This window comes from Phoenix dactylifera, chromosome 3 (genome assembly GCF_009389715.1).
Source record: "Phoenix dactylifera cultivar Barhee BC4 chromosome 3, palm_55x_up_171113_PBpolish2nd_filt_p, whole genome shotgun sequence".
In the NCBI taxonomy this organism is placed as follows: domain Eukaryota; kingdom Viridiplantae; phylum Streptophyta; class Magnoliopsida; order Arecales; family Arecaceae; genus Phoenix; species Phoenix dactylifera.
In genome coordinates, this window is record NC_052394.1 from 19820302 (window position 1) to 19845804 (window position 25503).

Below are 25503 nucleotides of genomic sequence, written 5' to 3' on the forward strand. Positions count from 1 at the left end.
AAGCGAAGTTCTACAATCAATTATCAACCTGTTGTTTATCAACATTAACATCACTCCATCGTTCATAAGAGGGGAAAAGAACAATAAAGCTATCATGTCCCACTCACATCCCTTCCCACTTCCCCATGCTGATAGGGTGCTGGTGTGCATCTTAGAATCCACCGAACCCAAAGTGAATTACAGAGGAATTAAGTGAGCGTACAAACAATTGTGACAATTGAAACTTTGCAGTACAATTGCCGGCGAGAGCATGCACATGCAGTTACGTCAGCTGGCATATATCACGTCTTGTAATTGAGATTAAAGGCTGCCTGAGTGCAGTGTAAAGCTCAAACTGTTCTTGTGCTGCTTTACCCAGACCAACAAACAAAAAGAGATTGTTTTCATAAAGAGAGAAAAATAGAGACAACCAAACATAGGTAAGCACAAAACCAGACGAGGTTGTCATATGAGTATGCAAACTCCCATTATTCGAGTCCAACGGGTTTTGTCCAGAACCCAAACCATCACGTCTATCGATGTTTAACCATATTTCCATCCGCAAGTTCTTTTCCCTTGAAACCTCACAGAAATTTGAATCCTTTGAAGAAAATTTAGAATATCAACATCATGTTACCCTAAAACATGATGGTTAGATACATAAGCCATGATCAGATACATAAGCATACATCTTGCTGCTCAAATTTAAATGCCCACTTAATTATCGCGGGCTGTGAGCATAATAAAATATGACATTTGACAATACAAACTAAGCCATTGAGAATCCAGTTCCACTACCTGGTACAATACCTCCAAGCCAGACCTAATATTTTAATTCTGACATAGGCAAAAGATATACCTGATGGTCACATCACAAAGATTTCATTTACGGAGGGGTCAAGATCATTAACCCTCTGGATATCCGCACATGCAAGCAAATGAGAGGTACTTACAAGTAAAGCTCAATTGATGCCAATCAAGACAATTGCCTGACAAAGGCGGACCTAGTTGATGAATTGTGGAAGGAGCACGCTTTGATCATGTGTGAATATACAATAGCAGAAGAAACTTCAATAATATATAACAAGTCACCTGCTGTAGCACAAATCAACTACAATTTTCTGGTATTCCTGCTCCTTGCTGTTTGTCTTCATCTAAGAAGTGTATGTCATTTTTCTCTCTGCCACGTAGTCTACCAAAAAATTTCAGGGACATTATTCATTGATTCATCAATGGATGGACAAAGATGAAATAAAAAAGAATGCTGAACGTACCTGTTTGGTCCTTCTAAAGAAACTTAAGGTGTAGAAATCGCCTGTAGCTTTGCAAGTTTTGTTTGGCGCTGTCCCAAATGAAATGCTGTGGCTAACCACAAGATACATAGCTGAAATCAAAAGAAAATGACTCAGTCTAGCTGAAACCATACCATCTGATTTCATAAATATGATATGTATATGCAAGTCTTTCCTCATTATTTTCCTTAGAGTATTCTTTACAATGTTAATTTTCTTGTCCCCCTAAATTATATCACAACCCCAATAGACAAGGTAACCCTTTTTTTTTAAAAAAAAAAAATTCTCCCAGTTGAGAAAATAACCTTCCAATTTCAAACCCAGAACCCCTCACCAACAACTGAGCTGAGGAGAGGGGTAAACCTGTGGACCAAATCTCATTGGTGATTGCTAGCATATCAATGAACGGACCATTCAGTTAATATATCACTGCTTGCATCCTCTATAGCTATAATTTCGTGCAGATTGGATGACAACCTTCTGATCAGATATTGGCTGAAGACCTAATCCAGTTCAGATGGCTAAAGTCGTTAAATAGTAAGTTCTTAAAACTACTTTCAAAGAACAGTTCGAATTAATGTATCAATTGTAGGTAAGGGTTCCAAGTCAAGCTCCAAGACGAGATATTTACAACTTGGAAAGGTGCATTGTTTCATTCTATGAAGAATTCCATTTACCATCATTATCGGAAGAAGCCGCCTAGGATGGTACATCAATGGCTCCAACAACCAATTGGTGCAATGGCACATCATAGCAAACCAAAATACGCTAGAAGCAACATTTTGATTTTTTAATGAACTCCTAAGAAATGCAAAAATCTCATTATGGCCCACTTTAAACCAAAATCACCAATAAAACAGTAATGTTGGTAAGGTAACTATGTTTGTGGGCTAACCCGGACAGAGAAGAAGGTTTATACAACCCTCAAGATATCATGCATTCATCACTGCACACTATAGCTATAATCTATGTCTGAGAATGTAGAAAAAAACGTACTGGCAGTGCATAGAGAGATACTGCAGATGTATGGTTGTTAAGGTTGCCAAAGAGCAACTTGTATATTCCAGCTGCAGTTGCATCACCGAGTCTTTGAACTATAACATCTATGCATACCTGCAACAACATAGTTATAATGCGATAATAACAATAAAAGCTCACTGAGATACAAATACAATTGTACAGTTATAATGTAATAATAACAAAAGCTCACTGAGATACAAATACAATTGTACAACTTCGGAAAGAATATAACTGCAGAAAAGCAGACTAGATTCCTTATTATTTTACTGCTATTTAATCCAGACGGTGCACCTATCTCGGTGCATCTCAAACCATGACAATAGAACTGCCTCAGCAACTTACCCATCTAGAACGATCCTACTAAAATAGTGGGAGCTCCATGGATCAGATACAACCATATGTCCCAGCCTGATAAATTCTCTATTTCCTCCCTCTCTTGCCTCTTCTTCATTCATTTGCCTTCTGTTTAAATTCTACATGGCACTAAAACACATATGACCCTAAAGTTGAGAATCTTCCATGCCATCCTTAGTAAATTGTGTAGAAATCACTTTGCTTTTCTAGAGATATGACCAGCTGCAGAGAACGAGTTCTTGATTTTCACAAATTTATGTTTTATGTATGTCATTCATGTTTTACAATAACAGATTGCTAATTTCTGGTGTCAAACCTGTTTCCAAACCATGCCCCTACTTCCCCTTTCACTTTGAAGTGCTCCCATGCTTTCATTCCCATGTTCCCTCCACTACCTTCAAACATCTAGATTCAACCACGGAAGGGTATCCTAATAGGGAATCATGCACTGCATGTACTTTAGGTTAGTTTATTCCATACCACCATTTATCTTATTTTCTAAAACAAAGACCTTTAGCTGAAAGACACAACTATTACCTTGGCTTTGTACTTTTCATCCCGTGAGACAACAGTGAATAACAGTTCCCTTCCTGGTCTTGTTACAACATATGTAGTTACCTGCAGGGCATCAAAAAACATATAAGCAAATAATCCCATATAAGTCACTTATCAAGTCTTCAAATTTATATATCAATTTTTCCTGGAAAAAGTTGTTAGCTATTGGAAAGTACTACATATGAAACCTGAACTACAATTTACATTAAACCTCTTTTTGCTTAAATAATGAACTCAATATGATAATATAGGAGAAACAACAGGATAGAATTTTGGTTCATCTCGCTGATTTGACTCAGCATTGTATATATGTACAAAGGTGCTAAACTGCATTTTAAAGCAATTCACTTGGTATGGACGGTACGATACACTTGGTACAGACCAGTACAAACGGGTACATATAACCCTGATTGAAGTACTGGTTACTTTTGGAAGAAGGTAATTCTAAGTGTGATGATTTAACCTATTCTGGTTCGTGCATGTATACAAAGTTCTTAGATAGATGGGACTTGGCCTTATGGTTATAGTTAACAACATGAAGTTCTCTCTGAAATTACTAACTATAACTGTCAGAAAAAAATCTCTGGTATATCTGTAAATCCTTGCAAGTAGAAAGTATTGCTGGCTGACATCAGATTATTGATTAGATTATTCATTTAGTAACTACCAAGGTAATCAAGACCAGCATCTACTTGGCAGATTTGGGAGCAAAAAAAACTTGCCATAAGGAATGTGAATTTATAAATGAAACAGGTATTTTATTCATCAAGATAAAACAGAGTAATGCTATAGAAAGTAGGTAGTTGAAATGGTCTATTGGCATACAGAATCACATTTTGTCTCAATATGGGACCTTGTACCTGTAGGTTACCAGTATAGGTCACTACACCCCTCAACTGACACATGGTATAATGTTGACATAGCTTAGCACCTGTACCATGTGTTGACAGAAGGGTGTAATGGGTCATCATACTGTAACGGGTCGGCATAGTATGGCATCATGCACTGGCCAGTATGGGTCCATACTCGGAACCTTGAACAGAAGCCCCTATCAAGTAAAGGCGATTGGTCTGATGAAACGACAATTTTGGTTAATATGCCAACAAAGAATTGCTAGGAAAATGTTTTAGAAAGCAAAGGATTGTCAATTTGTGTAGGTCCAACCAAATGATTATTTACAATCCATACCTTTCTAATAGTCTCAGAGGCAGCGACTGCAATCCAAGTTGGCCATACAGCCAGAGCAACCATATTTAAAATTGCAACGAATGGTGCTGAGCAAATAGCAACAGTAACACCAGCAACAGTAAGAATGCGACCCTGTTTTGTTAGAAAAATATTTCAGAAGATGTTAAGAAAATAAAATATCACTCCCCTGTCACAAAGTAGTGACCACAATAGGCTAAATTATCCAAGTTCATCAAGATTCTGCACTGCAAACCATGCAAACCTTGAGCTCTCCATAAGCTGTTCAATTAATGTGCATCTATAAAGTGCTTAAAAGACAAAAACATTTTAAAAAAATTATACAGTATTGTAAACAGATCAATCAGAAAATGACAGAGCAAGCCTTCATCTTCCAATAGTTCAAGGGGTACACGGTACACCAGAAAAGAATGTCAGGTTATCTTTGGATTTTCATTGTCTACACACATGGGCCCTGTTTGGATGCATGTTTCCAGGATCCATCGGATACAACTCGAGGTTTGGAGTACATGGAATTAGGAGAAGCCAGCCATCCCACAACCCAGAATTTTTAGGAACGTAAATTCATACAAAAAAGGCAAGTTATGGTATCCCTAAAATTCAGGGATATCAAATTTCATTGTTCTCCTTGACCAGGCTTTTTTTTCCTGCTGACTTTGCTTCTGCTTATGAGACATCCACAGTATCATCTGGACCACCAGAATCAAAACAGGGTCTTAGTGTGTGTCATCTAATGTAACTACCAGCTCTCACTAATCAATAAGTTGCACTTTTTGAGCATAGACAATGAATACATAATTCATCATTTTGGGGATTAACTTTTTGCAAGGCTGATAGATAACTACCATAGTAAAAAAATCCTACAGACAGATTTCATTCTGTACACATGACACATGTGAATCTTCATCAGGAATTTACATATTCGAATTCATTCATGCAATTCCTCATCCAACCAATTTATTCCTTTCTTTTGAGCACAAAACAAAATCCTCCATGTTTGCACTTACTGATGCAAGTTGTCATCCAACGAATTAATTCCTTCGAAACTCATTCTTTCGAGAACAAGACAAAATCCTCCCATTTCATGTCACATGCTTTCTCAAAATCAACAATATCCACACAATTCAGCCCTATGTTGAGCACTGATACATTCATAACCAGTGAACAAGTTGCAAATGTTGCGACTTGCTTTTATTGATTGCCTCAAATAAGTGACCTAGTTTTCTTTTCCACCCACCAAGACAACATGGATCAAAATTTTATAAATTTAATTTGACAAGTTGTTTGATCTAAATTTCTAAAGTTCCACTTCATTTACTATCTGTTATAGCATTATGGATGAAAAAAATGTCAGCAAAGCTTTTCTGTTAGTATAGCTATTTTTTTCAGCCATTAAGTTATGGTCCCGGCAATCTGGGGTCCTAGGAGGGGTGGACTAAGACTAGACCTAACCTTTGGCCTTTTTATTAATAGAACTAGTATTTTAAGAAAAAAATGTAAACATCAAACATCTCTGAAATTATGCCAGAACATTCTCTTAAACAATAAACAGAGCCAAGTTTTGAAAGCTTAAAACCCCTGTAAAAGCTAAATATATAGATTTATGAATTCTCAAGTCCTAGAAATGCAAAGATCCTGCACTAAGCCAGTTCCAAGAGCTAGGTCATATTTAGTTTAAACACATCCAACAAGAAAAAGAAACTGAATCTTGGAAATGCCCTCGCCATAAATAGCATACCGTTAAAGTAAGTTGTCCAGCAAGAATAAAAACAGCAATGAAGCTGTTTATCAGTGCAAACGATCTTCTTCTAGCAAGAGGGCTCGTGACAGTCATGGCAATTATTGTTACCTTCTGCCATTGACAACAAGAAAAAAGAATTAGATAACTTACGACCAAATATTTTAGTATAAAGTAACCAAATACATAACAAGACAGGGAATACTATCAATAATTCTTAATGTTTCCAAATGACTTTCGGGTTAAGCAATTCTTTGGATATTTAAGAAGAGATCGAGAAATAAGTAGTACTCAATCTGTTAATAACATGAAGACAGGAAGCCCAAATATTTTTTGCCAGTATTATGCCACAAGACATCACACAAGCGATCCAATTTTTCCTTCGTTGATATCTGTGTTTTGATCAGACATAGTTGCTTACATGCAACTGGTGTTCATAATTTCCTGTATAACATGACTGCAGAAACATGTCACACACAGGTAGTTATATTGGTTCACATTTTCCTGAGATCTGCTTCAAATTATTGCTTCCGTCCACTCATTCACAGACACTTACAAAGACTTTTTTCTACCATCTTCTTTATGATTAACAGGTGTCCAGGGACTAAGAGGTTGATAAAACTAATTATTGCAGAATGGTTCTCCATGATCTATGGTGGAGAGGGAAAAGGTAGTCTGATCTGTTCGTGAAAGCTTGAGATCAGCATTGGCGGAAGCTTGTTTAGGTTCTATTCAGCTAGGAAATAAGCCGCTCAAATAGATTCTAAAGCTCAGCTCATAAATAAGCTGAGCCTGAATGTTAAAGGTTTGCAAAAACACATAGGAGCTTGGCCTGGCTTGTAAGAAGCTCATTTGAGCTCGGCTCAGGCCTCATACAAGTCGACCTTGAACATCTTCTGTTAAACTTGGCTCAAGCTTGATCTGAGATAGATTAACCCTTTCATATAGCTAGCTGAGCCTGAGAAGACTACTACTTGGCTCAGCTTGGCTTGTTTCCAGCCATTTAACAAAAAAAAAAAACAAATAGAGGAATGTGATGATATATCATATACGTTAGTTGTGATGTTAATTATAGGTGAATAATTTGTCAATACAGTAAAGGCAAGAAATAAGAAACTTGCTCAATAAAAGTGGAGAAAAGGACATTAAGGACTCACACACACACACACACACACACACACGCACACACACAGAGAGAGAGAGAGAGAGAGAGAGAGAGGGACTTTAATTGCTCTTTCATTCAAGAAGCAATTCTCAGTAGGGGCTCCATAGAGCCCTATAGGTACAGATGCAAACACACTGCAATCTTAATAACTTTCAGCATTTCCTCACCTTCTAACAGACCATACCTTACACTCGGAAGCTCAAGGAAACCAAAAGTCACCTTTCCTATTTGAAAATGAATTCCCAACAATTCAAAAGCTTAAGACAATTACTAAAGGAATTCCCAACAGCAATCCTCCATGGACCATCCTAATTTTGTTCATTTACTAACTTTGAATGAGATATGGATAATAAAATAATATAAAAATTCAAAATATACATAACACTCTTTTTAGTTTGAATCAATTCATTGTGACAGAAAACTCATCCTCGAACTATGAGAGCTTTGATTTTCCAATGCACTTAGAGCCCAAACAATTATTCTATTAAGGAATGTCAACCCTTACTATAACAATCGCAGCTTGATCTACACTAGATTGATATAGATTATGCAATTCACACCTTCAAATAGAAATTAAAAAGTAAGAGATAGGGAAGAAAGAATATATCATTGTACATCCTAGTTACACCATCCAGATCTTAAAAGCAAGATTTGCAATCTTGATACCATACACAAACCCGTACCATTTTGGTACAATGTCGGTATTGCCCAGTACAAGGTCAGCTCAGTGTACCGATACTCAGTATACCCCTTATACCGCGTACTAGCTCAATATTAGTATCGGTATGCATCAATATGGACCATGCTTAAAAGCTTATTATTGTATAAATCGTGTTATTCTTCAGCCTTAACCCATTCTCTTAATCAAGAACCAGAAATGATGAAGAAAAGCAAAATTTTTCATTTAATTTATGAAACCTGACTCAAATTAAACAAACTAGACAAATAAAAGTGAAGAAAGAAAGACAAAGAATCTTAGTGGCCTCATAATTTAACCTTCTAGAACAAGTAAAGCATGTACTAGACAAATATTATGAGATTATAAATTAACAACATATGAAAATATTTAACCTTATATCTTAAAATCATATAATAGCAAACCTGAAAATAGAAGAAGGAAGACACAACCGCACTCAGCCACAGAAATAAGGACACATAAAGGAGATACGTTGATGACATTATCAGCCAAAGCCCTTCCAACATGACAAAAAGGTGAGGTTTCACCGTATGAGCAAGTGATTTTGGAGAAGACTCTACAAGGACAGATGTCTCTTCTTCAGCATCAGTATGTTGATCTTGAATATCTTCTCTACTTAAAAATAGGTGAAGGCATTAATGAAAGTACGACTGTAGATGCATAAATAAAGATAAAAAATCTAGAGTTAAGTAATGAATATGAAGAAACAAATCAAAAATACCATGGTCATGTTACCTAGAAATCAGAGTCAATATGACTGCACAGGTTTATATTAACATGTCAATCCATACCATGGCCATGTTACCTAGAAATCAGAGTCAATATGACTGCACAAGTTTATTTTAACATGTCGATTCACAAGTTTATAAAATGCAACACATATAAGTTAAACCAGAAGGGGTATCTCGATGGAAGTTTACTAGTTTGGATCTCTAGAGTAGATTACTTGGATCTTTACAACAAAGCTTCATATGTGGTACTCCATGGTATCTAAACTAACTAAACTCTGTAATGGTTGCTTTGTAAGTTGAAACGATTCCATTTTGGAATCTCCTATATTAGCCATAGTTTCCTTGGCAAGCAAAGAATTGAACATTATTAGTATGGTGGCTCTAGTAAACAGAATTAATTAGTATATACAAGTAAACTTTTTTGCAAGCTATTCTGCACTTTTTAATATTCTCTCCTTAGTTGCCTTCTTGTGTTTATATCCATGTCAACCACTTTGCACAAAGTGCTTCCATAAGATTAAAGAATACAAAGAAAACCATAATTTCTTGAAGTTGTATCTTTTATAGATTTCGATTATGACGAGTATATTACATGGTGAGAGCAATTAGGCTTGCATAATCTTATCCGAAAAAAGTTCGTTGCATACGGAACGGGAGCCAAAGTGACATGGAATTGCGTAGCATATAAATTAGGCTACTCTGTTTGAATCCCCAGACCTTCCACCTGACTCTCCTCACCCTAAGGATCTTCAAATTCTAACTCAGGCCATTTCTTGCATCGCCTATATTTTCCTCCTTTTGTGTTAACTTTCTTTTCATGCCTTACTCTATTTTGTGTTTCTTTGAAGGTATGTCCTATTGCAGGAAGCATTAAATACGTGCATGTAGCTTGATGGAGTCATATGAGATGAAATATGTGTGATTTACTTGGTGCAACTAAAACTTTTCTAAGTTCCCATTAAATCATACTAAACCCAACTTATGGGCAATTCTAATTAAGACTTTATATGTACTCCTTGACCATATCATTTACTCTTGCAAATTAATGCTTTATGAATAGTCCCTGATTCTTTTCTTATTTACATGCATAAAAAAGTTCTCTTTTTTTTTAAAAAAAAAAGAGCTAGAAAAGGAATTCACATGCTCAAAAAGATTTGAAGCAAATGCATCACTGACTTCTGATTCACATGCTTAAATACACAAGAATTTTAGAGTCTGCAGTGTCCAGCATGCGACGTGAACTTAGAAAGGGAAAAAACTGTTCCAATTGCTTCCCCTAATAAGGAATCATACTGCACTATAATTTGCAAGTTCATTCAACGCAGAAAAGCAAAAAAAAAGTTATTTAATACCTGGTGGTAGATAATTCCACAGAATCATGGTGTGCATCATGGCTGATTCCTTTAGACGACTGTGCAGCAAGCTCCATCAAGAGAGCAGAAAACAGGAGCAGAACTAAGAGGACATCAGATGTTGATAAAAAGTCATATGTGGAATAGCAAAGTCAGGAGGTAGTATAATGGTATCATGAACCCTGTCTTTCTTCTAAAAGGTGTACATACATGATCCTAGCCAAGCCATACTTGCCGCACACAATGAGCCAAAGAGCTGACCAAGTGTAGCGCCAGCACCAACGAAGCCAAACAATCTTGAGCCTGACTGAACACTAATTGAAATTAAAGATTATAAATGTGATTGCAAATACTTGATTGCACTTTATTTACATAAATACCTCACTGTCCATGACATCAATTACTCGTGCCCAAGTTGATGAAATTGTAACAAGATTAAGCAACGCAACCTTCAGAAATTAAAGAAACTTCCATTCAAAATATTGTCTTTAGCTATTAACAAGATAAGAACTGACATTAGCAATTGTAACAGTCATACCCATAGAAACAAGCTTATTCTGACCATAATATAAAACCAACCATGGTTACCCCATCCTGCAGAATTGCTAGGACTATCTGAACTGACATTTTCTTTTCCATTTTCAGATGGGGCTGAATGAGGATCTGAGACCTAAATAAGGAAATGTTGTCTGGCACAAGTCAGAATTAGCAACAGAAATATGATCCTTAATAGAATATGACTTGAATGCCTAATTATACAGTTGCCGCTTCTTACCTTGGAGGCAGAATGAAGTTGTGCAGATGATGAGGCATGCCAAAGAATGAAGAATATAAGAAGGGATACACTAAAAAATCTGTGTATCAAAACCAAAGCCTGAAAGTTGAAGAACACGTATCAGCTGGGAACACCAAGGCAGTCAAAAACAATTACGATGAAAGCAAGTGCTCTTTTTTATTTCTGTTATTTTAACTATATAAAGGCACAAGTTCAGCAAATGATATAAAACTTTAAATCAAAAATGTACAAGCAGAACACTTGAGAGTTCATTATCAAACATGGAAAATTATTGACTGAATTCAGCCAAACACCTGCCAACCAAATGCAACCATATATTGATGTCTATTAGCAGACAAACAACTGGTATCGGTCTCACAGAGGTGAGTAAGCGATTTTAATTGGCAGCAACAAGGACACTGTGACATCTTTAACTTATGTGATGCACGAAACCAATATGAAAATTATACGTGTTTTTTCTTTTTAACTAGAATGCAATCAAAAGTTATTTACCTCAGCACAAAGACCAAATTTTACCTTATCACTTTCATGGCATGGATATCTAACAATTGATCCTTAAAAAAACATAAAGAAAATACTTAGAATGCTGATGGAAGTTGCAACATTCTAGTTTTAAGTTTGAGCAGAACTAAACTCTCTCAAGTTGCCTGTTCAGATGTAAGCAATTATTTCTTAAATTACCAAATCTTTTAATGCTTTGGATTACTGAGCTGCGATTTACCTCCAGACACATAAATGAGATGACAAAAGAAACACAAAAAAAGGAAAGCCCGATACATTGCCTAAATTATCTTTGATCAAGATTGCAGAACTCACGTTAAACTCCATCATCACTTTTCAAATAGTCTTCTACTTTGCATGCCACATCCACTCCAGAAACCCTATTTAACATACAACTCTATATGCTTCCAGGCTTTCTAATGCCCAAATCACTAACTGTCACACTGCAATTTCATCAAACGGATTCATAGTTAACTATCTGTATGCTATTCGACTTGACAATTGCCCCTTATCCAAATATATACCCCTGAAACCAATAATTTTGTGGAGCATACACCAAAGACTTCTTAGGCGTCCTTACTTCCTACAACTTTATCAGATCGGCCTTTCTTTGATCCCAATTTTATAATAAATCAATACCAAAAACAAAGACCCAAGACTAGCACAGAAAGAATACTTTCCAACCGTCTCCATATAGTCAGAGTAAACGTGCTGGGATTTAGTTTTACCCTTTATTCCTCTTTTAACCCTCTCCAATTTTTGTACACAGAATTACAAAGATGAGTAAACTTTGACACCCTTCACTCATTAGTTGTTCATTCTTCCAGAGCCCGCTAGGTTTTTCATCATAACAAACCAAATATCAACAAAGAAACAAAAGAAAACACACATATGAAAAGGAAAAGGAAAATCTTTTACATCAAGAGACGGTTAAAAGAAAAAAAAAAGGACGCATAGAAAGGGAAAAAGAGTCTTTTGTCGTACCCTAGATTTGGAGAGATTGGGAAGCGAAAAGATTAGGGTTGACAGCGGAGCAGCGACCAGCGTCAGGAGAAGAGAACCCACAAAAAGACCGGGAAGATTGTTCAGCCCCAAAGATATCGCCCCTTCGTCCCGAAGCGGAAGAATCACAAAGTAGGCGCTCAAGATCTGCAAAATTATTGCAAAAAACTTCGATTAGTTGAGGAAAAAAGAACGGAGCATTCAATTGGGGGTGAATTTTGGGGAGAGGAAATACGAAGAAGAAGCAGGAAGCGGAGTGGATCAGAGCCGAGATCTCGTGGGGATGGACGAAAACGATCGAAGAGATGATCGTCTCCATGCGAGATCTCATCCCCATCTTTTCTTCTTTCCAGCGTCGATGAGAAGGAGGGACGGGGATCGGATGCTCCGACCTCTGAAATCTTCCTAATAAGTAATAACTATGTTTTTAATTTTAAGACGGCATTGAAATTGCCGACTTCTTGTTGACGACTTTGTTTGCGACCTTCCGCCGCGAGAAAAATCCCTGTTTTTGGCGTTGATTTTAATATTTTTTTGGCTAAGAATGTCAAAATACTTTTGAAGTAAACTCCCGGCAAATGTGGTTTTGCCAAGACCATCCATGGCCGCCTTCCAAATTATACAGTACGTCTTTGATGTGTTGGATCAAGTAATTTGTTTAAACAATTGGTTCTTATCATCCTTGATGCTGATGACGGTGACAATCTGAAATCTTAAAAAAAATTAGTCAGAAGGTATTATATATATATTTTAGCCCCCTATAAATATCTATGATTTATTCAATTCATAGCCGATGTGGAATTAAATATACATCTGTATGAATCCTCACATATTTATTCTGTTTAAGTCTTAGCATCCTTATCAGGCTAAAAATTTAAATCAATTTATAAAAGTCATAAATACCATAATCAACTGGTGGTCAGCCCAAATGAATGACGTCTGTATCCTCATCAAATTTAAGAGAATACACCGTGTTCCTCACAATTTTCACCCAGATTACCCATGTAAAATTAGCTAGCCTTGATCTTTATCCGCTTTATCTCCGCACCAGTTTTATGGTGATCACGTAGGATACGAGCATGCCTTTGAATGAGCCCATGAAGCCCCTACGTTGGCGTCGCTTCCCGGCTTCGAATTTGACCATATCAATGGCGTCCTCTGCTCTTAGCCACATCTCCGAAGTCCCTCACCCAGCTCGCCACACTGTCATCTTCCTTTCTCCATTTGGACTCGGCATCTTTTAGAAAGCAATGAATCCGCTGCAATTCTGTTTTCACCCATTCAATCCGATTATGGATTCCATCCAAGAAAACAGCTTCTTGGTTGATGAGGTTACCCAGTTGAAAGATCACAGAAGAGAGAACAGATTTGTCCATCTCTTCCTCCCCTGGCTCAAAAGACATTGAGTGGCTTTAGACAATCTTGGACGACCTTTCCTGCAGCAAGCTTCAAGAGACCTCTATCATGGATGCTATCATCTTGCACTCGATTGCATTCGATTCACAGTGAACAAGCTTCTTTCTCAATATTTTTTTTTAAAAAAACTAAAAGGGGTATTTTGTCCGAGGGAAAGAAGTCCCTGCTCCCTCTCTCTCTCTCTCTCTCTCTCTCTCTCTCTCTCTCTCTCTCTCTCTGCTGTCAGAAGATGCTGTCTTCAACCTTCTTTCCTTCTCTTTAAAGACGAGGCAGGATGCTGACTTCGAGTAGGAATTCAATGTTAATTTCAATTAATCCCCAGCATTACACTATAGGCTCGTTTGGTTCGCGGGAAGCATTTTCTCTCCCTGAGAATCATATTCCTAGAAAGAGGATGCTTAGGAAAATACTTTTGGCATGTTTGGTTGATCATCGGAAAGTAACATATTTCCAAAATGTTTATGTTTGGTTGACCATCCACTTTCTTAAGAAAGTTATGTATAATTCCTATTATACCCTTAATAAAAATTAGGTCTTTAATGCCTCTTTAATGCTGAAGGGTCTTTTTGGAAAAAAATATAAAAATAGAGTGATTCCCGCCTTTTCCATTTCTCATAGAAAAGATTTTCCTATTAAATGTGGGAATCATATTCCCATGGGAATACAACTTTCCCATCTCTCTCCTTTGAAAACTCCAACCAAACAAGAGGCATCTCATTACTTTGCCATTGACCACACTTTCCTCCCTTCTTTTCTCGCGAACTAAACGAGCCCTATAGTAATTAATTAACTTCACACAGAGCAAAGTTACCCTTGCATTGAATTTGCTTTTTTGAGAGAAATGGAAGACTTAGGTTGCATCATTTTTTTCCGCTTTAGTCCATTTCATCTGGTTTTCTGTGTCTCGCCATTTCTTAGTTTTCTGTCTTCCGTATCTGCTGCTTTTCTTCATGTTGCATTTTCTGTCTCTCCATATCTTTCACTGCCTTGGTATTTCACTGCCTTCTACCAATACACCTAATCGACCTCTGGCTTCTCAAGTCAGTACAGCTTTGCTCATTGCATATCCTGTTAAATATCTTGCCCACAGGAGGAACTACCATCCATTGGCTTGCCAGGGATCGCTAACTAGCCAGTAACTTGTCTTCCCCTGCACAAGTGCATGGGATTACCAAAAAGTCCCATCACTCACATATTACTACTCAGAGATCAGTATCAGTCTCAAGAAAAAAAAAATAATTATTACCACCAAATTAAATTTTAACACATCTAGTAGGATGGGGGGGCAAGGAGTTGGTAAAGTCACTGGATATTAGATTTGAAAATAAATAAATAAATAACTTCATCCAATGCAAGAGCAAGCTGCTTTGATGAACTGGCGGGCTCAGATATTCACATCCCACAAATAACAAAGCGAACTACTGAGGAAGCTGGTAAGTGCCATAACATATTTCACAACCTGAATAGAGTACAAGAAACAACCAGGCTTGTTCCAACCAGTGACAGATCACGCAAATTATAGCTATGGAATATGAACACAGCAACGGATACTATGAATACAACAATAAGATGTCATTTGAAATTCACTCCTTCCCCGCTTCCAGAACCCCTTTCATATGATTTTTCTTGCATCCCCTCTCTCATTCTGTTAATGTTACATACCTTCTTGCATCAAGGATGTCTATAAATTCATACTTCATTCAAAGGATGTCTCCACCAGTAATCCAGTTCCAACGACATTTTCTTGGCTGGCCTCACAAGCATGGATGGAAGCACAGACATCAGTAGTCTCAAGAAACTTCTCACCATTGACCAGGATCAGTGGAACATAGCGGAAGACCAGCTTCTTGCACTGTTTAAAGAGAGGAAGAAATAAATAAAACTTCTCTAATTAGTTGATTGCAAAATCCAACTGAAAAGAGTCAAACCTTGATATCAAACTCCAGCAAGTTACTATGCAATATCAAACTTTAGGACTGATCCACAATATCTGGGTGAAATGTAAAGATGCCTACAAACTGGGCTAGAGCCCCGATATTGCACCCTTTTTCCACTTGCAGAATGTTCCCAGTTACAAACTTCTGAAGGTGTCCTAACCTGGGAAATTCTCATAACGTCTTCAAAATAAATGGCTCTGCCCCACCACTATGCTTTTAACAAAAAAAAAAAAGAAAGCATAGGAGCCTAGAATTGCATTTGCAATCAAAAGACAGGGCTATGTATCAATGCGTTAGACCATGGGTGTCTTTGTTCCCATTTATGCGAACAGCCTAAACTCCCTACTGGTCAGAAATCATTACTCAGCCCAAAGTGAGGAACTTGGGTTCTCAATTCAGGCATGTTTGGTTGTATGCAAGTACTTGGAAGCGTAGCAGGCATCCCCCCAAGTGATTTGAACCATAGGAAACATATGAAACAAGCATTTTCCACTGAAAATCCACTTTAGGCTTGTCACGTCCTCCCAGCCAAACAAGCTCTTTTCAGCAAATAACTGAACTAGACTTTGACCTAGGGACTCCAGAATCAAGTTCTATGTGGGTGAGCAAGGCATGTAGGCTGCTTTAATGACCTTCCACTCATTCCCTTCTTACAACGGGCTCTCTAAGCACCACCTGAATGATAATTGTCCTCAAATAATTTATGGACTACTTCAATGCCTAAAACTTTCTTTTCTTCCATCTGTTGTCCTCCAAAACAAACAACATGAACTCAAGTTCAAACACTTCTAACACCTGCATAGAAACAAAGATGACCTAATGTGAAGATGGTGACTACCAGGGCTACTACCAAACATGGACACCCCATTGTTTACAGCACTTCCATCCACTTTTCTAACAACCTCCAACTAACTTCTGCTGATGTTCAATTTATTCAGATACCAAAACTCATGCATTCTTTCTGCTTTCTTTTTTTTTGAAAAATAAAGTTATGGAGTATCAAAAAGGAGCTGAAAAGCTAACCTCTTGACCATAATGGTCCATCTTGTTGCATTCCTTCATAAGCATTTTAACTATCTCAAACTGTCAGTGTGCATGAAGAAATGGTCAGAATTACACATATTATAAAGCACCATATATGTTTATAGCAAGTGAAAATTCAAGACTAATTTCCAAATTATCTCGTATGACAGGGAAAAAATGGTATACATCAAACAAACACATACTACTGCTAAAGCTTCGTAAAATTTGCATACAAATCTTCAATCTAAAAGATATATAGGGTGAGAAAGAAAAGGAAGTGAATTAGGAGAACGTAGGAGAAGACAAAAGAACTGTTGAAAAATATTAGAACTAAAGCAGCCTAAAGAAACAAGATAAAACTTAGAAGCTCTGCTTAAGATAATGCCAGCCATCTGCCAATTAAACAAATAAAAAAGCAATATGCACAATATCACGACACAAAGGAGCTGGACAATATATTAGAAACAGAAAGAAAGAGTGAGAGTTTGCCTTTGATATGGCTTCTATCATTCTTGACATTTTCTAATTCTAAACGTTAAGAGCAACTGCACAATAAAATTTTCTAATGGGTTTCCCATCTTTCCTTTTAGCACGCGCACTCTACTCAATAGGTAGGTTTTGAAAGGCTTCTGAGAAATTGATTATGGAGCTACAAAGTTAGCCACACAAGGTGGTTATTACCTCCGCATCAGGATCTTTCAACTTGGTGGTTATCTCAGCAACAACACGATGGCAGAGTGTGCACGTCTCCTCACTCTTTTGTAGATTGACAGCAACCATTTTCTCACAGAGATTTACCTTTGTGCAGAACTCCTCTGGACGTATGTTAGTAATTTCACCGAAGAAAAGAGATGCATAATAGTCCACCAGCAAAATACACTGCCAGAAAAAAACAGAAGCTACAAAGGAGTTATTCATCATGATCATGCGTTGAATGACTTTTACCTGGCCTAGGAGCCTTATTAAGCATCAACCAGCTAATTGTCTAATATATAAGTAAAGATTGCCTGCTGTTCAAAAGGCTGCAGCTGGGAACATGCTTGATGAAGGGTCTCGATTATCTCAGTTTGAGTCTTGTTTTCACCAAGAAAATAGGCAGCCTGAGCAGTAAAATTTTCACACATTGCACAGAGTTGGTCATCCCTTAGGACTGCTTCAGAAATTTTATTCTCGTGTCTTGGTGCCTCAACGACTACTGGGGAAACTAGAAACAACGGAAATTAATCATCAGCTTTACGACTTTTACCAGCTTAACATAATTTAATTTCTACAATAAGTTAACAAGTGCATAATAGTGGGGAAATCATTAATTAAGCAGAAATAGGATTCCAAGGCCAACCAAGCTCAGCTCTGACCCTTGCATAACTAAAAAAGGATTTTGATGGGCAAAGTACCAGAAATAAATCAAAAAATTTTAACAATAACAAGAATAAGCAGTTCTTGTGCATATACAGGTTAGTTCATCAATTTCATTTGCACGTACACATATTACCTCTTTTGCCTAAAACACTGGAACCACTTTTACTACCAAACCAGCAATATTTAGTCTCATTAATATTTGGCAATCACCAAATAATTCCATGGAAAGATCTCTACATATTTTCCCATACTCTCGTAGCATGAAGATGTGGTAGGCATAGTCACCAGTATAACTTTATCAGCATAAATACTTGTGCTACTATTGAATTTATTGTACTTTGGCTTGGTTGAATAGGTACTGAAATTTGGGAAGGTTGAATGGTTATGGTTTAATATGTTCTGAAGTTCAATACGGGCCTCCTTGCCACAACCTCCATATCAGTTGCAAACAATTTTAGCAAAATACAGATAGCTAATTTAACAAATGCTGTCTCACAAAGGTTATCCCCGACATTAAAATTAACAATGACATAGATACCTTTCATTACTCCCTTGATCAGATTGTATGATACTTAATACAGCAGAAACTCCTAATATTTTGAAAAAAGAAAAACATGATACTAGAAAAATCTTCATTGTAGGACTACCCATAGTAATAAATAAAATTACAACATCAATTTATTAGTTACAGATGAACTCTGCTGGTATTTTTCATAAAAGTTGAACTCAGCTATTGACAATGCTCTAGATTGGGAAGGCTGCAGATAACAATGAACAATTTCTTATTACTAAGAGTAACAGGTATGATCACAAAATAGAAATTCAGCAACAAAACTTAAAAACTTGATTCATATACAGATGGCAAGCTGGTCAACATTGAAATATGATACAGGTGCCTGGTTTCAATGAAGCAACTAGCACTATCATTACCCTCGATTCCACCTAGAAAACATCTATGGAGTCCAGGTAGCACATTTATTGTGAACTGGAACGCAAAATCCTCCACTATTGATTGGACTTACATGATTGAAATCCCAACGCAATATTAACTTTTGGGCTGAGCCACCATAGACAGGAGCCAGAAGTCACAAGAATGAATTATCAATTCTAAAATGAACAGTTAGTCATTCAACTTCAAGCAGATCTTTTGGTGTCTATTTTACTTTACCATAAATGCAGGTTTCATCTGAACATGAAAAATACAAGGCTATTCAACATATTGGTACATATAATAACATAATCACTTGTTAAAATTAGCAAAAAGGATTATCATAAGACCAATATTGTTATATAGACCAGAACATCATATGGTAATTAGAAAATAAAATCATGTCTCTGTTCCCTAAAGACTAGCACAAATCTATATGTCAAATTTCAGATTCTTCCCTCTTGTTTAGACTCAAGGTCTGTTGAACTGTGCCGAACTGGCCAATTACCAGCACAGTTCATTCCATCAGTTCAAAACGTAATCCTAATTTTTTTGGCGATTTTGAATTGAAATCAGTGAAAAAAATTATGCGCTGGGTTTTGCGGTTGCGATTGGGTAAGAGGGGATCCCCTGTTTTGAAATGAACTAGGGGATCGTTGTTTCGATGAGCTTTCGAGCCCCCCCTTCTCTCTCTCGGCCTCTCTGTCCCCCTCCTATCCCTTCCTCCGTCCCTCCCCTCCCCCTTTCCCTCCCTCTCTTCCTCTCTCTCCTTTTCTCTCTCTCTCTTCTTCTCTGGCTCTCCCTGCATTGGTATGCCCTAGATATGGTTCCGTATCATGCCAAATTGATTGCCGACTAGTACCCCCTGCAGTACCGGTTTGTTGAACCTTGCTTAGACTCTTTTACAGTCCTAGCGGAACCATGGAACGATGCAACCATGCAGCTTACATAAATACGAATGAGAGAATATATAAAACCTTAAGGGCCCATTCTTTGGTAGGTAAATATCATGGAAAAGTTGGTCAACTTTTCCATTGACTAACTTATCCTTGTTCTCATACTTCTCTAGGTGGGTAAGCTATTTTTCCATAGGTAGCATTTACCCATGGGGGGAAAGTCTTACCCACCTGGGAGGTGAATAAGTCATTTTTCCATCAGGTGGTAAAATAACCTTTCTATTTTGTTCTCAAAATACCCCTAACATTAATATTATATTATATTATTATTACATAATAATATATATTATATATCATATATATATTATATATTATATATTATTATATATTTATTATTATAAATGTATATTATATATAGAGAAAGGGTATTATGGAAAATATGGATAGATCTCAGCCGGAAAAGTAGTAATGCAAAAGAATATGAATAACAAATTCCGAAGCCACTTTCCAATGCATAAAAGAACATGGATAAATTATTTTTTACCTAAATATTGCTTAAGAGACACTTTTCCAGAAAAATACAGATTTCCAAGCAAGTTTCTTAGCCCCCCAAAAAACGAGCCCTAAATATAAAGGTTCGGTTAACAAACAGAAATTAGATGACATCTTTGGTAACTAACTAAAGGGCCTTTTGTAATATTGCTAAAAATTTGCATTTTACATATACTAATTGTATCATATAAAAATGGTGCTACATTGGAATAATTACAAAAAAGCAATTGCAGTTTAGGAAAAAAATTTACTATATCCATGACTCAACCACTATTCCCTTCAAGCTGCACCTACGGCAGAAGCATTAATTTGTTAAAAAGGGGGAACAAAAAGCAACTCATGGCTCACCTATAATAAAATCTCGAATGATTATAGAAAAACTAGATGTCAATATGGCTTCTTAGTTAAGAGGCATTGGGTCATGTTACCATACTTGTGAATGTGGGAACAATTTCTAGATTTTACTAATAGAGATATACCTAAGGGATCACTTGGTTGGGGTATGTCAGATTATAGGGTAATCTAATGATTCTTGAGAATCATTTATCTAGAAAAATAATTGGCAGGGGACATAAATTTTACAAGTTTGGTTCGTTGAGAAATTACTCCTGAAAATGGCATCAAAAAAAGATTATTATATTTAGTTGGAGGTAATATTATACTAAATACTGCCAAATTTTCAACAATGCCCTCGAATAAACAATTCAAATAATGCCTTTTTTTTAGGTCCATTTTTTGGCCATTTATAACCCATTTACATGACGGCCGTCAACATGCGCCATTTCAAATATTGAAATATATTTACATAAGTTAATAAATATTTTTAAATTAATTATACATATATTAAAAAATATATTTCTTATTATGAATAAATTTTAGTATTTTCAATTTTTTATTAAGTAAATGGTCAACTGGTGTTATGTTTTGAGTTGGGATTGTAGTGGGATTGACAATATTAAAAAAAGGTATTTGTGGGTTCAAAAAAAAAAGTGAAAAAATTTCCATCATGCAATGACAATTTTAGATTACCTGCACTAGTTTTTTCGATTTTTTATAAAGAAGTGGGACCACCAAACCCCTAAATTGTGGATTCTTGGCTACTCTTGGTAATCTGGTGTGAAAAAAAAGAATACACCCTTCTGGTGGTTTTATTTTACCTTCTCTCTTAGTAAAATAGACATGTGACCCACCATCTACTTTACCATCTCTCTTAACTACTTTTCATACCAAACATGGTAATCTGATATGGAATTTATTTTTCTATGCTAGATTACCCCCAACCAAATGAACCATAAAAGCAAAGGACTAGCTATATCCCACAAGTCATCAAAAGTTGATGCAAAAAGGATTGAACATTGTCAATAAGCTGAATAGAGTGAAAATACAACAATAGATAGATACATTAAACTATGTTAATGTCTATGCTGAAAGTTCAGAACAGCCTGTGAAACAAAAGAAAAATTAACTGCTCATGGCCATGCAGAACTTTTTGACCATCAAAAATAAAATAAAGATAAAGGCAAAGTAAAAAAAATAAAAAGGAAATAAAAAAGAAAATGCATCATGCAATACCTGTAACATCAAAGGTCACCAAACTCCTGGCATCTGCATTTGACCAGCTAACAACCAGTATGAGAAGAAGCAAAAACTCTTTTCTCAAGCCCATGACACCTGTTACACAACTTTACCATAACCTTAGTAACGGCTATCACAGGTCCTCCAGCTACTGGCATTGATCAAACTTATCATAAATCAACAAAACTACTACTGCTACCACAAAGGACAAATGTGAACCCTAAATCCAAAACAATGGCATGTGTTCATCAAATTAGTTACAATTCAGTGAAACAACTATGGCTCCTTAAAACATTTTAAATTTAATTTGTTGTATAAGAAACCCTAAGTGGCATAAAAAGCCAATACATCCTGTTAAGTGAACATCAGAAAGAAACAGCACCATATCTGAGATGATAGTATCAGTCATACAATATGAATATGTTTAGAACAGCATTGGAATGACACAAGCAAAAGCTTCTCTGATAAGAAGCTCTAATGGTATGGCAGTTCATGCAGACAATAGTTGGGTCATACTTTCTTTATATAATTTTAACAAGGCCATGGGATGAATGCATTCACCAATTACATAGCAAAGAGGTCAGTCCCATAAAGAAACTTTGACATATTCCTCCCGCATACATAATGCAGGAGTTTCAACAAGGCTTGGACACAACTTATAGTGCATATGTTGCCATAATGTTAAGCTGCTTCTAATTAAACTTCATCACTACTTGTGACTATTCACTATACAAACCTTTTTTCTCGAGAACAATCTTCAGATAAACTGATCAGGGAAGAAAGAAAAGATACATTTAAGTGCTTCTTACACCCATAAAAGAAAGATGCAGAAGAATGGTGTGCCATATAATAATTTTCCAACTCCATAGTTGGTACTTTTCCTTTATTAGAAGCCTAATTATGTTGCACGATCAAAAATTAAAAACTGACTGCTGATATTAAGAAGGATTGGTATTCCACCAACTAAAACATTATGCAGTGGGTGTCAAATGTTATGCAGGGTAGCATATGTGAGCATGAAATGTGCTACTAAATATTAGCTGGAAGGAGGGTAGAATAGTCATATCTGGCACCTGGACTAGCTAACTTCTCTACTTTATTTGGATATAGAATTTAATTAGCACTAATATATTGTTTCCTGAATTTACACATATAAATCCTGGTTTTCCTTTTTCCTAAGCGCCATGGTCGTAACTCCATTGTGTCCCCCAGTCTCAGTTCTCAATTCCTTGAGCTTGTATAGGGTTATACTCTATATGATGCCATCCTGAGATAATAGAACAGTATCCATCCAAGCCCGAGTCTGCATAATGGACAATACATCCAACCCAGGGTGCACACTGAGCATGCTCATAAAAAGGACTCACTTTTTTTAATTTGAATGAGCCTATACACCATCCGATGTGAAACCAAAATTAATATCCCTCTCCTCTTTCCTATCACTAAAGGGCACCTTGATTAACTTGTTGCACATAAATCAAAATTCGATCTTGACACTTATAACAAATTTATGACACCAAATCACAGCTAACCTACACACTAATATCAAAAAATTAGATCCCCAGGGCTACCTTTAAGTAATTACATGTCCAAGATAGCATCAAGAAATTAGAAGTTTCTAACCCCGCATCATGAAACAGAATTAATAGACCAAATTTCCATTAGAAGAATCAATCAGCACAAAGCTGGCAGTTCACGAATTATCAACAGGAAAAGTCAGTTAAATCCACACATGATGACAAATACAAAACCCTAATTCCCAAACCCTTGTCCGCTCTCCCACGGGTATGAGACCGAGATCCAGAAGACGGAATAAATCAAGAAATACCACATGAACGAATCCGATTCCATGAGATGTAACCAAAATTAAGAAAAGAGACCCAAATTTCGGATCACCGGAAAACGATTCAAAGGAAAAGGGAAAGAGCAGAAGAAAATACCTGAGAAAAGGCGAGTAGGGGCGAGCAGAGAAGCGGATGATTCGGGATGGAGAATGGGAGGTTGGGAGGGGTTTATATCAACATCGTCCTTTCAGGCTCGCGAAAACTTGGAATTTTGCGAGGAAAGAGGGGAGGAACGATGGCGACATGGGATGGGCCAGGTCCCTACGTCAATAATTCCTGGGCCACGAAATAAAGGTTTTCTACATAACGATTAACGAATCTTCGTCCGGTTACGCTCGATCACTTATTAATTATTATATACTAACAAAGGTTTTTTTTTTTTGCAACCGTTTCTACATAAGGAATCTTCGTTTATATACAGAGAAGGGTTTTGTTTTTGCAAAAAAAAAATATTCTTTCCAAAGGAAAATTTAGGAAATTAACGCGTCGACAGCAGGGTTCGAACCTGCGCGGGCGAAGCCCAACAGATTTCAAGTCTGTCTCCTTAACCACTCGGACATATCGACGGTACAGATTGACTGAGTAGAAGTTTTTTATCTTATTGACTCCTCCCAACATGCTCAATTTCGAATTTTTACCCCTTCTAATTTTATCTTTCATTTATACCGAAGGACAATTATGCACCATGTTTGACTTCCAAAATCGCAATGGTTGTTGCAGATGACGGCAAATGTTGACTTTGGAATGAGTGAGGGAAGGATCGGGGTTGTAGACGCAAGCCGGATCCGTGCTTTTAGATCTATGTGGTGGATGAGTCAATGGTAGATAGAAGGTGAATCAATCTTTCTCCCGGAAGATATATTGGGAAACATCAGTCACCATATAAATTCTTTGACATGTATTTTAATGGAACCTTAACTCCGAAAAACGGGTTATAAAATTATAATGTCAGTTTGTTGTAGTCAAACTGGGGGTTGGTTTTCAACATTCTTAGGGCCATAGGCTGCACAGCTGACATGTTTTTATTTTCAACACCATGTTTTTGCTTTTTATTAATCAAAAGAAGATGAGGCATAAATTGAGAGAAACAATTATCTTTGCAATACTTAATTTTTTAAAAATTTTTATATTAGGAATGGCAATTTACTCCATCCTATTGGGTACCTAACCTAGCTCGACTGTGGGGTAAATTTTATCTAACCAATAGTAAATTTGGAACAAATACAGATAAAAACTCTACTCATTCTTTATACAAATCTCTTTTTCATTCTTTATCTTTACCGTTTCACTTAAAAAAAAATTAGACGTGTGAAAAGTTACATACCATTGTACTTAATTACTTTTTATTTAATTATTTTTTTAGTATAAATGATATTTAACCTTTCAAAGAATAATATTTTAATTGATTATATTTCTAGTATTGCTAAAAAAAATTAGTTTGTTATATTCTATACTTTTATTTTTTTAATATTATATGAAGTACTAAAATTTGTTTATATATTTTTTATTTATTTGATTTGTATGTAAAAATAATTTTTATAGTTTTCTTCGTGAGAACAGCCAAATCCGTCCAGTGTAAATCTAT

At 36.4% G+C, this 25503-nt stretch overlaps 2 protein-coding genes and 1 non-coding gene across 14 annotated transcripts; all 3 read right to left on the reverse strand.

Annotated features, from left to right (window-relative positions):
- Positions 1-592: 592 nt before the first annotated feature.
- On the reverse strand, positions 593-12803 carry LOC103721951. Of its 10 annotated transcripts, XR_003388503.2 has the most exons (16): positions 12624-12796; positions 12371-12535; positions 10865-10963; positions 10628-10759; positions 10470-10538; positions 10300-10396; positions 10090-10192; positions 8411-8621; positions 6145-6258; positions 4389-4520; positions 3183-3263; positions 2167-2384; positions 1949-2072; positions 1577-1774; positions 1254-1363; positions 701-1171 (listed from the first exon to the last, which is right to left on the reverse strand). XR_003388503.2 is itself a non-coding variant. In XM_026810364.2 (14 exons), the coding sequence occupies exons 1-13, from the start codon at positions 12723-12725 to the stop codon at positions 1277-1279; spliced, it is 1509 nt and encodes a 502-aa protein (XP_026666165.1). In that variant the 5' UTR covers positions 12726-12796; the 3' UTR covers positions 701-1159; positions 1254-1276. The 10 variants fall into 10 exon arrangements, 4 of the variants coding, with proteins under 4 accessions (XP_026666165.1, XP_008810567.1, XP_008810566.1 ...); XR_003388502.2 differs by lacking the exons at positions 1577-1774; positions 1949-2072 and having other exon boundaries at positions 593-968; positions 1072-1159; positions 2268-2384; XR_606383.4 differs by lacking the exons at positions 1577-1774; positions 1949-2072 and having other exon boundaries at positions 593-968; positions 1072-1171; positions 2268-2384; positions 12624-12795.
- A 2420-nt stretch (positions 12804-15223) lies between these two features.
- LOC103721950 (prosaposin-like) lies at positions 15224-24187 on the reverse strand. 3 transcript variants are annotated; one of them, XM_017846377.3, is made up of 6 exons: positions 24015-24187; positions 22072-22170; positions 17772-17968; positions 17446-17643; positions 16765-16824; positions 15224-15656 (listed from the first exon to the last, which is right to left on the reverse strand). In XM_017846377.3, exons 2-6 carry the CDS (start codon positions 22163-22165, stop codon positions 15501-15503), a joined length of 705 nt encoding a protein of 234 aa, XP_017701866.2. In that variant the 5' UTR covers positions 22166-22170; positions 24015-24187; the 3' UTR covers positions 15224-15500. The 3 variants fall into 3 exon arrangements, with proteins under 3 accessions (XP_017701866.2, XP_017701867.2, XP_026666163.2); XM_017846378.3 differs by lacking the exon at positions 16765-16824; XM_026810362.2 differs by lacking the exon at positions 24015-24187 and having other exon boundaries at positions 22072-22181.
- A 215-nt stretch (positions 24188-24402) lies between these two features.
- On the reverse strand, positions 24403-24484 carry TRNAS-UGA. Its single transcript has one exon. It is a non-coding gene; the product is annotated as a tRNA-Ser (tRNA).
- Positions 24485-25503: the final 1019 nt, after the last annotated feature.

Excerpts from the sequence above, each read along its gene's own strand:
- LOC103721951 (XM_026810364.2), bottom strand. The coding sequence starts at position 12,725 with ATGGGGATGAGATCTCGCATGGAGACGATCATCTCTTCGATCGTTTTC. Across the intron at positions 10,539-10,627 it reads GAATAAGCTTGTTTCTATGG|GTTGCGTTGCTTAATCTTGT; the intron begins GTATGACTGTTA and ends TAATTTCTGAAG. Across the intron at positions 10,397-10,469 it reads TTGATGTCATGGACAGTGAG|TCAGGCTCAAGATTGTTTGG; the intron begins GTATTTATGTAA and ends ATTAGTGTTCAG.
- LOC103721950 (XM_017846377.3), bottom strand. The coding sequence starts at position 22,165 with ATGGGCTTGAGAAAAGAGTTTTTGCTTCTTCTCATACTGGTTGTTAGC. Across the intron at positions 16,825-17,445 it reads TGAAAGATCCTGATGCGGAG|TTTGAGATAGTTAAAATGCT; the intron begins GTAATAACCACC and ends GCACACTGACAG. Across the intron at positions 15,657-16,764 it reads TGGACCATTATGGTCAAGAG|TGCAAGAAGCTGGTCTTCCG; the intron begins GTTAGCTTTTCA and ends CTCTTTAAACAG.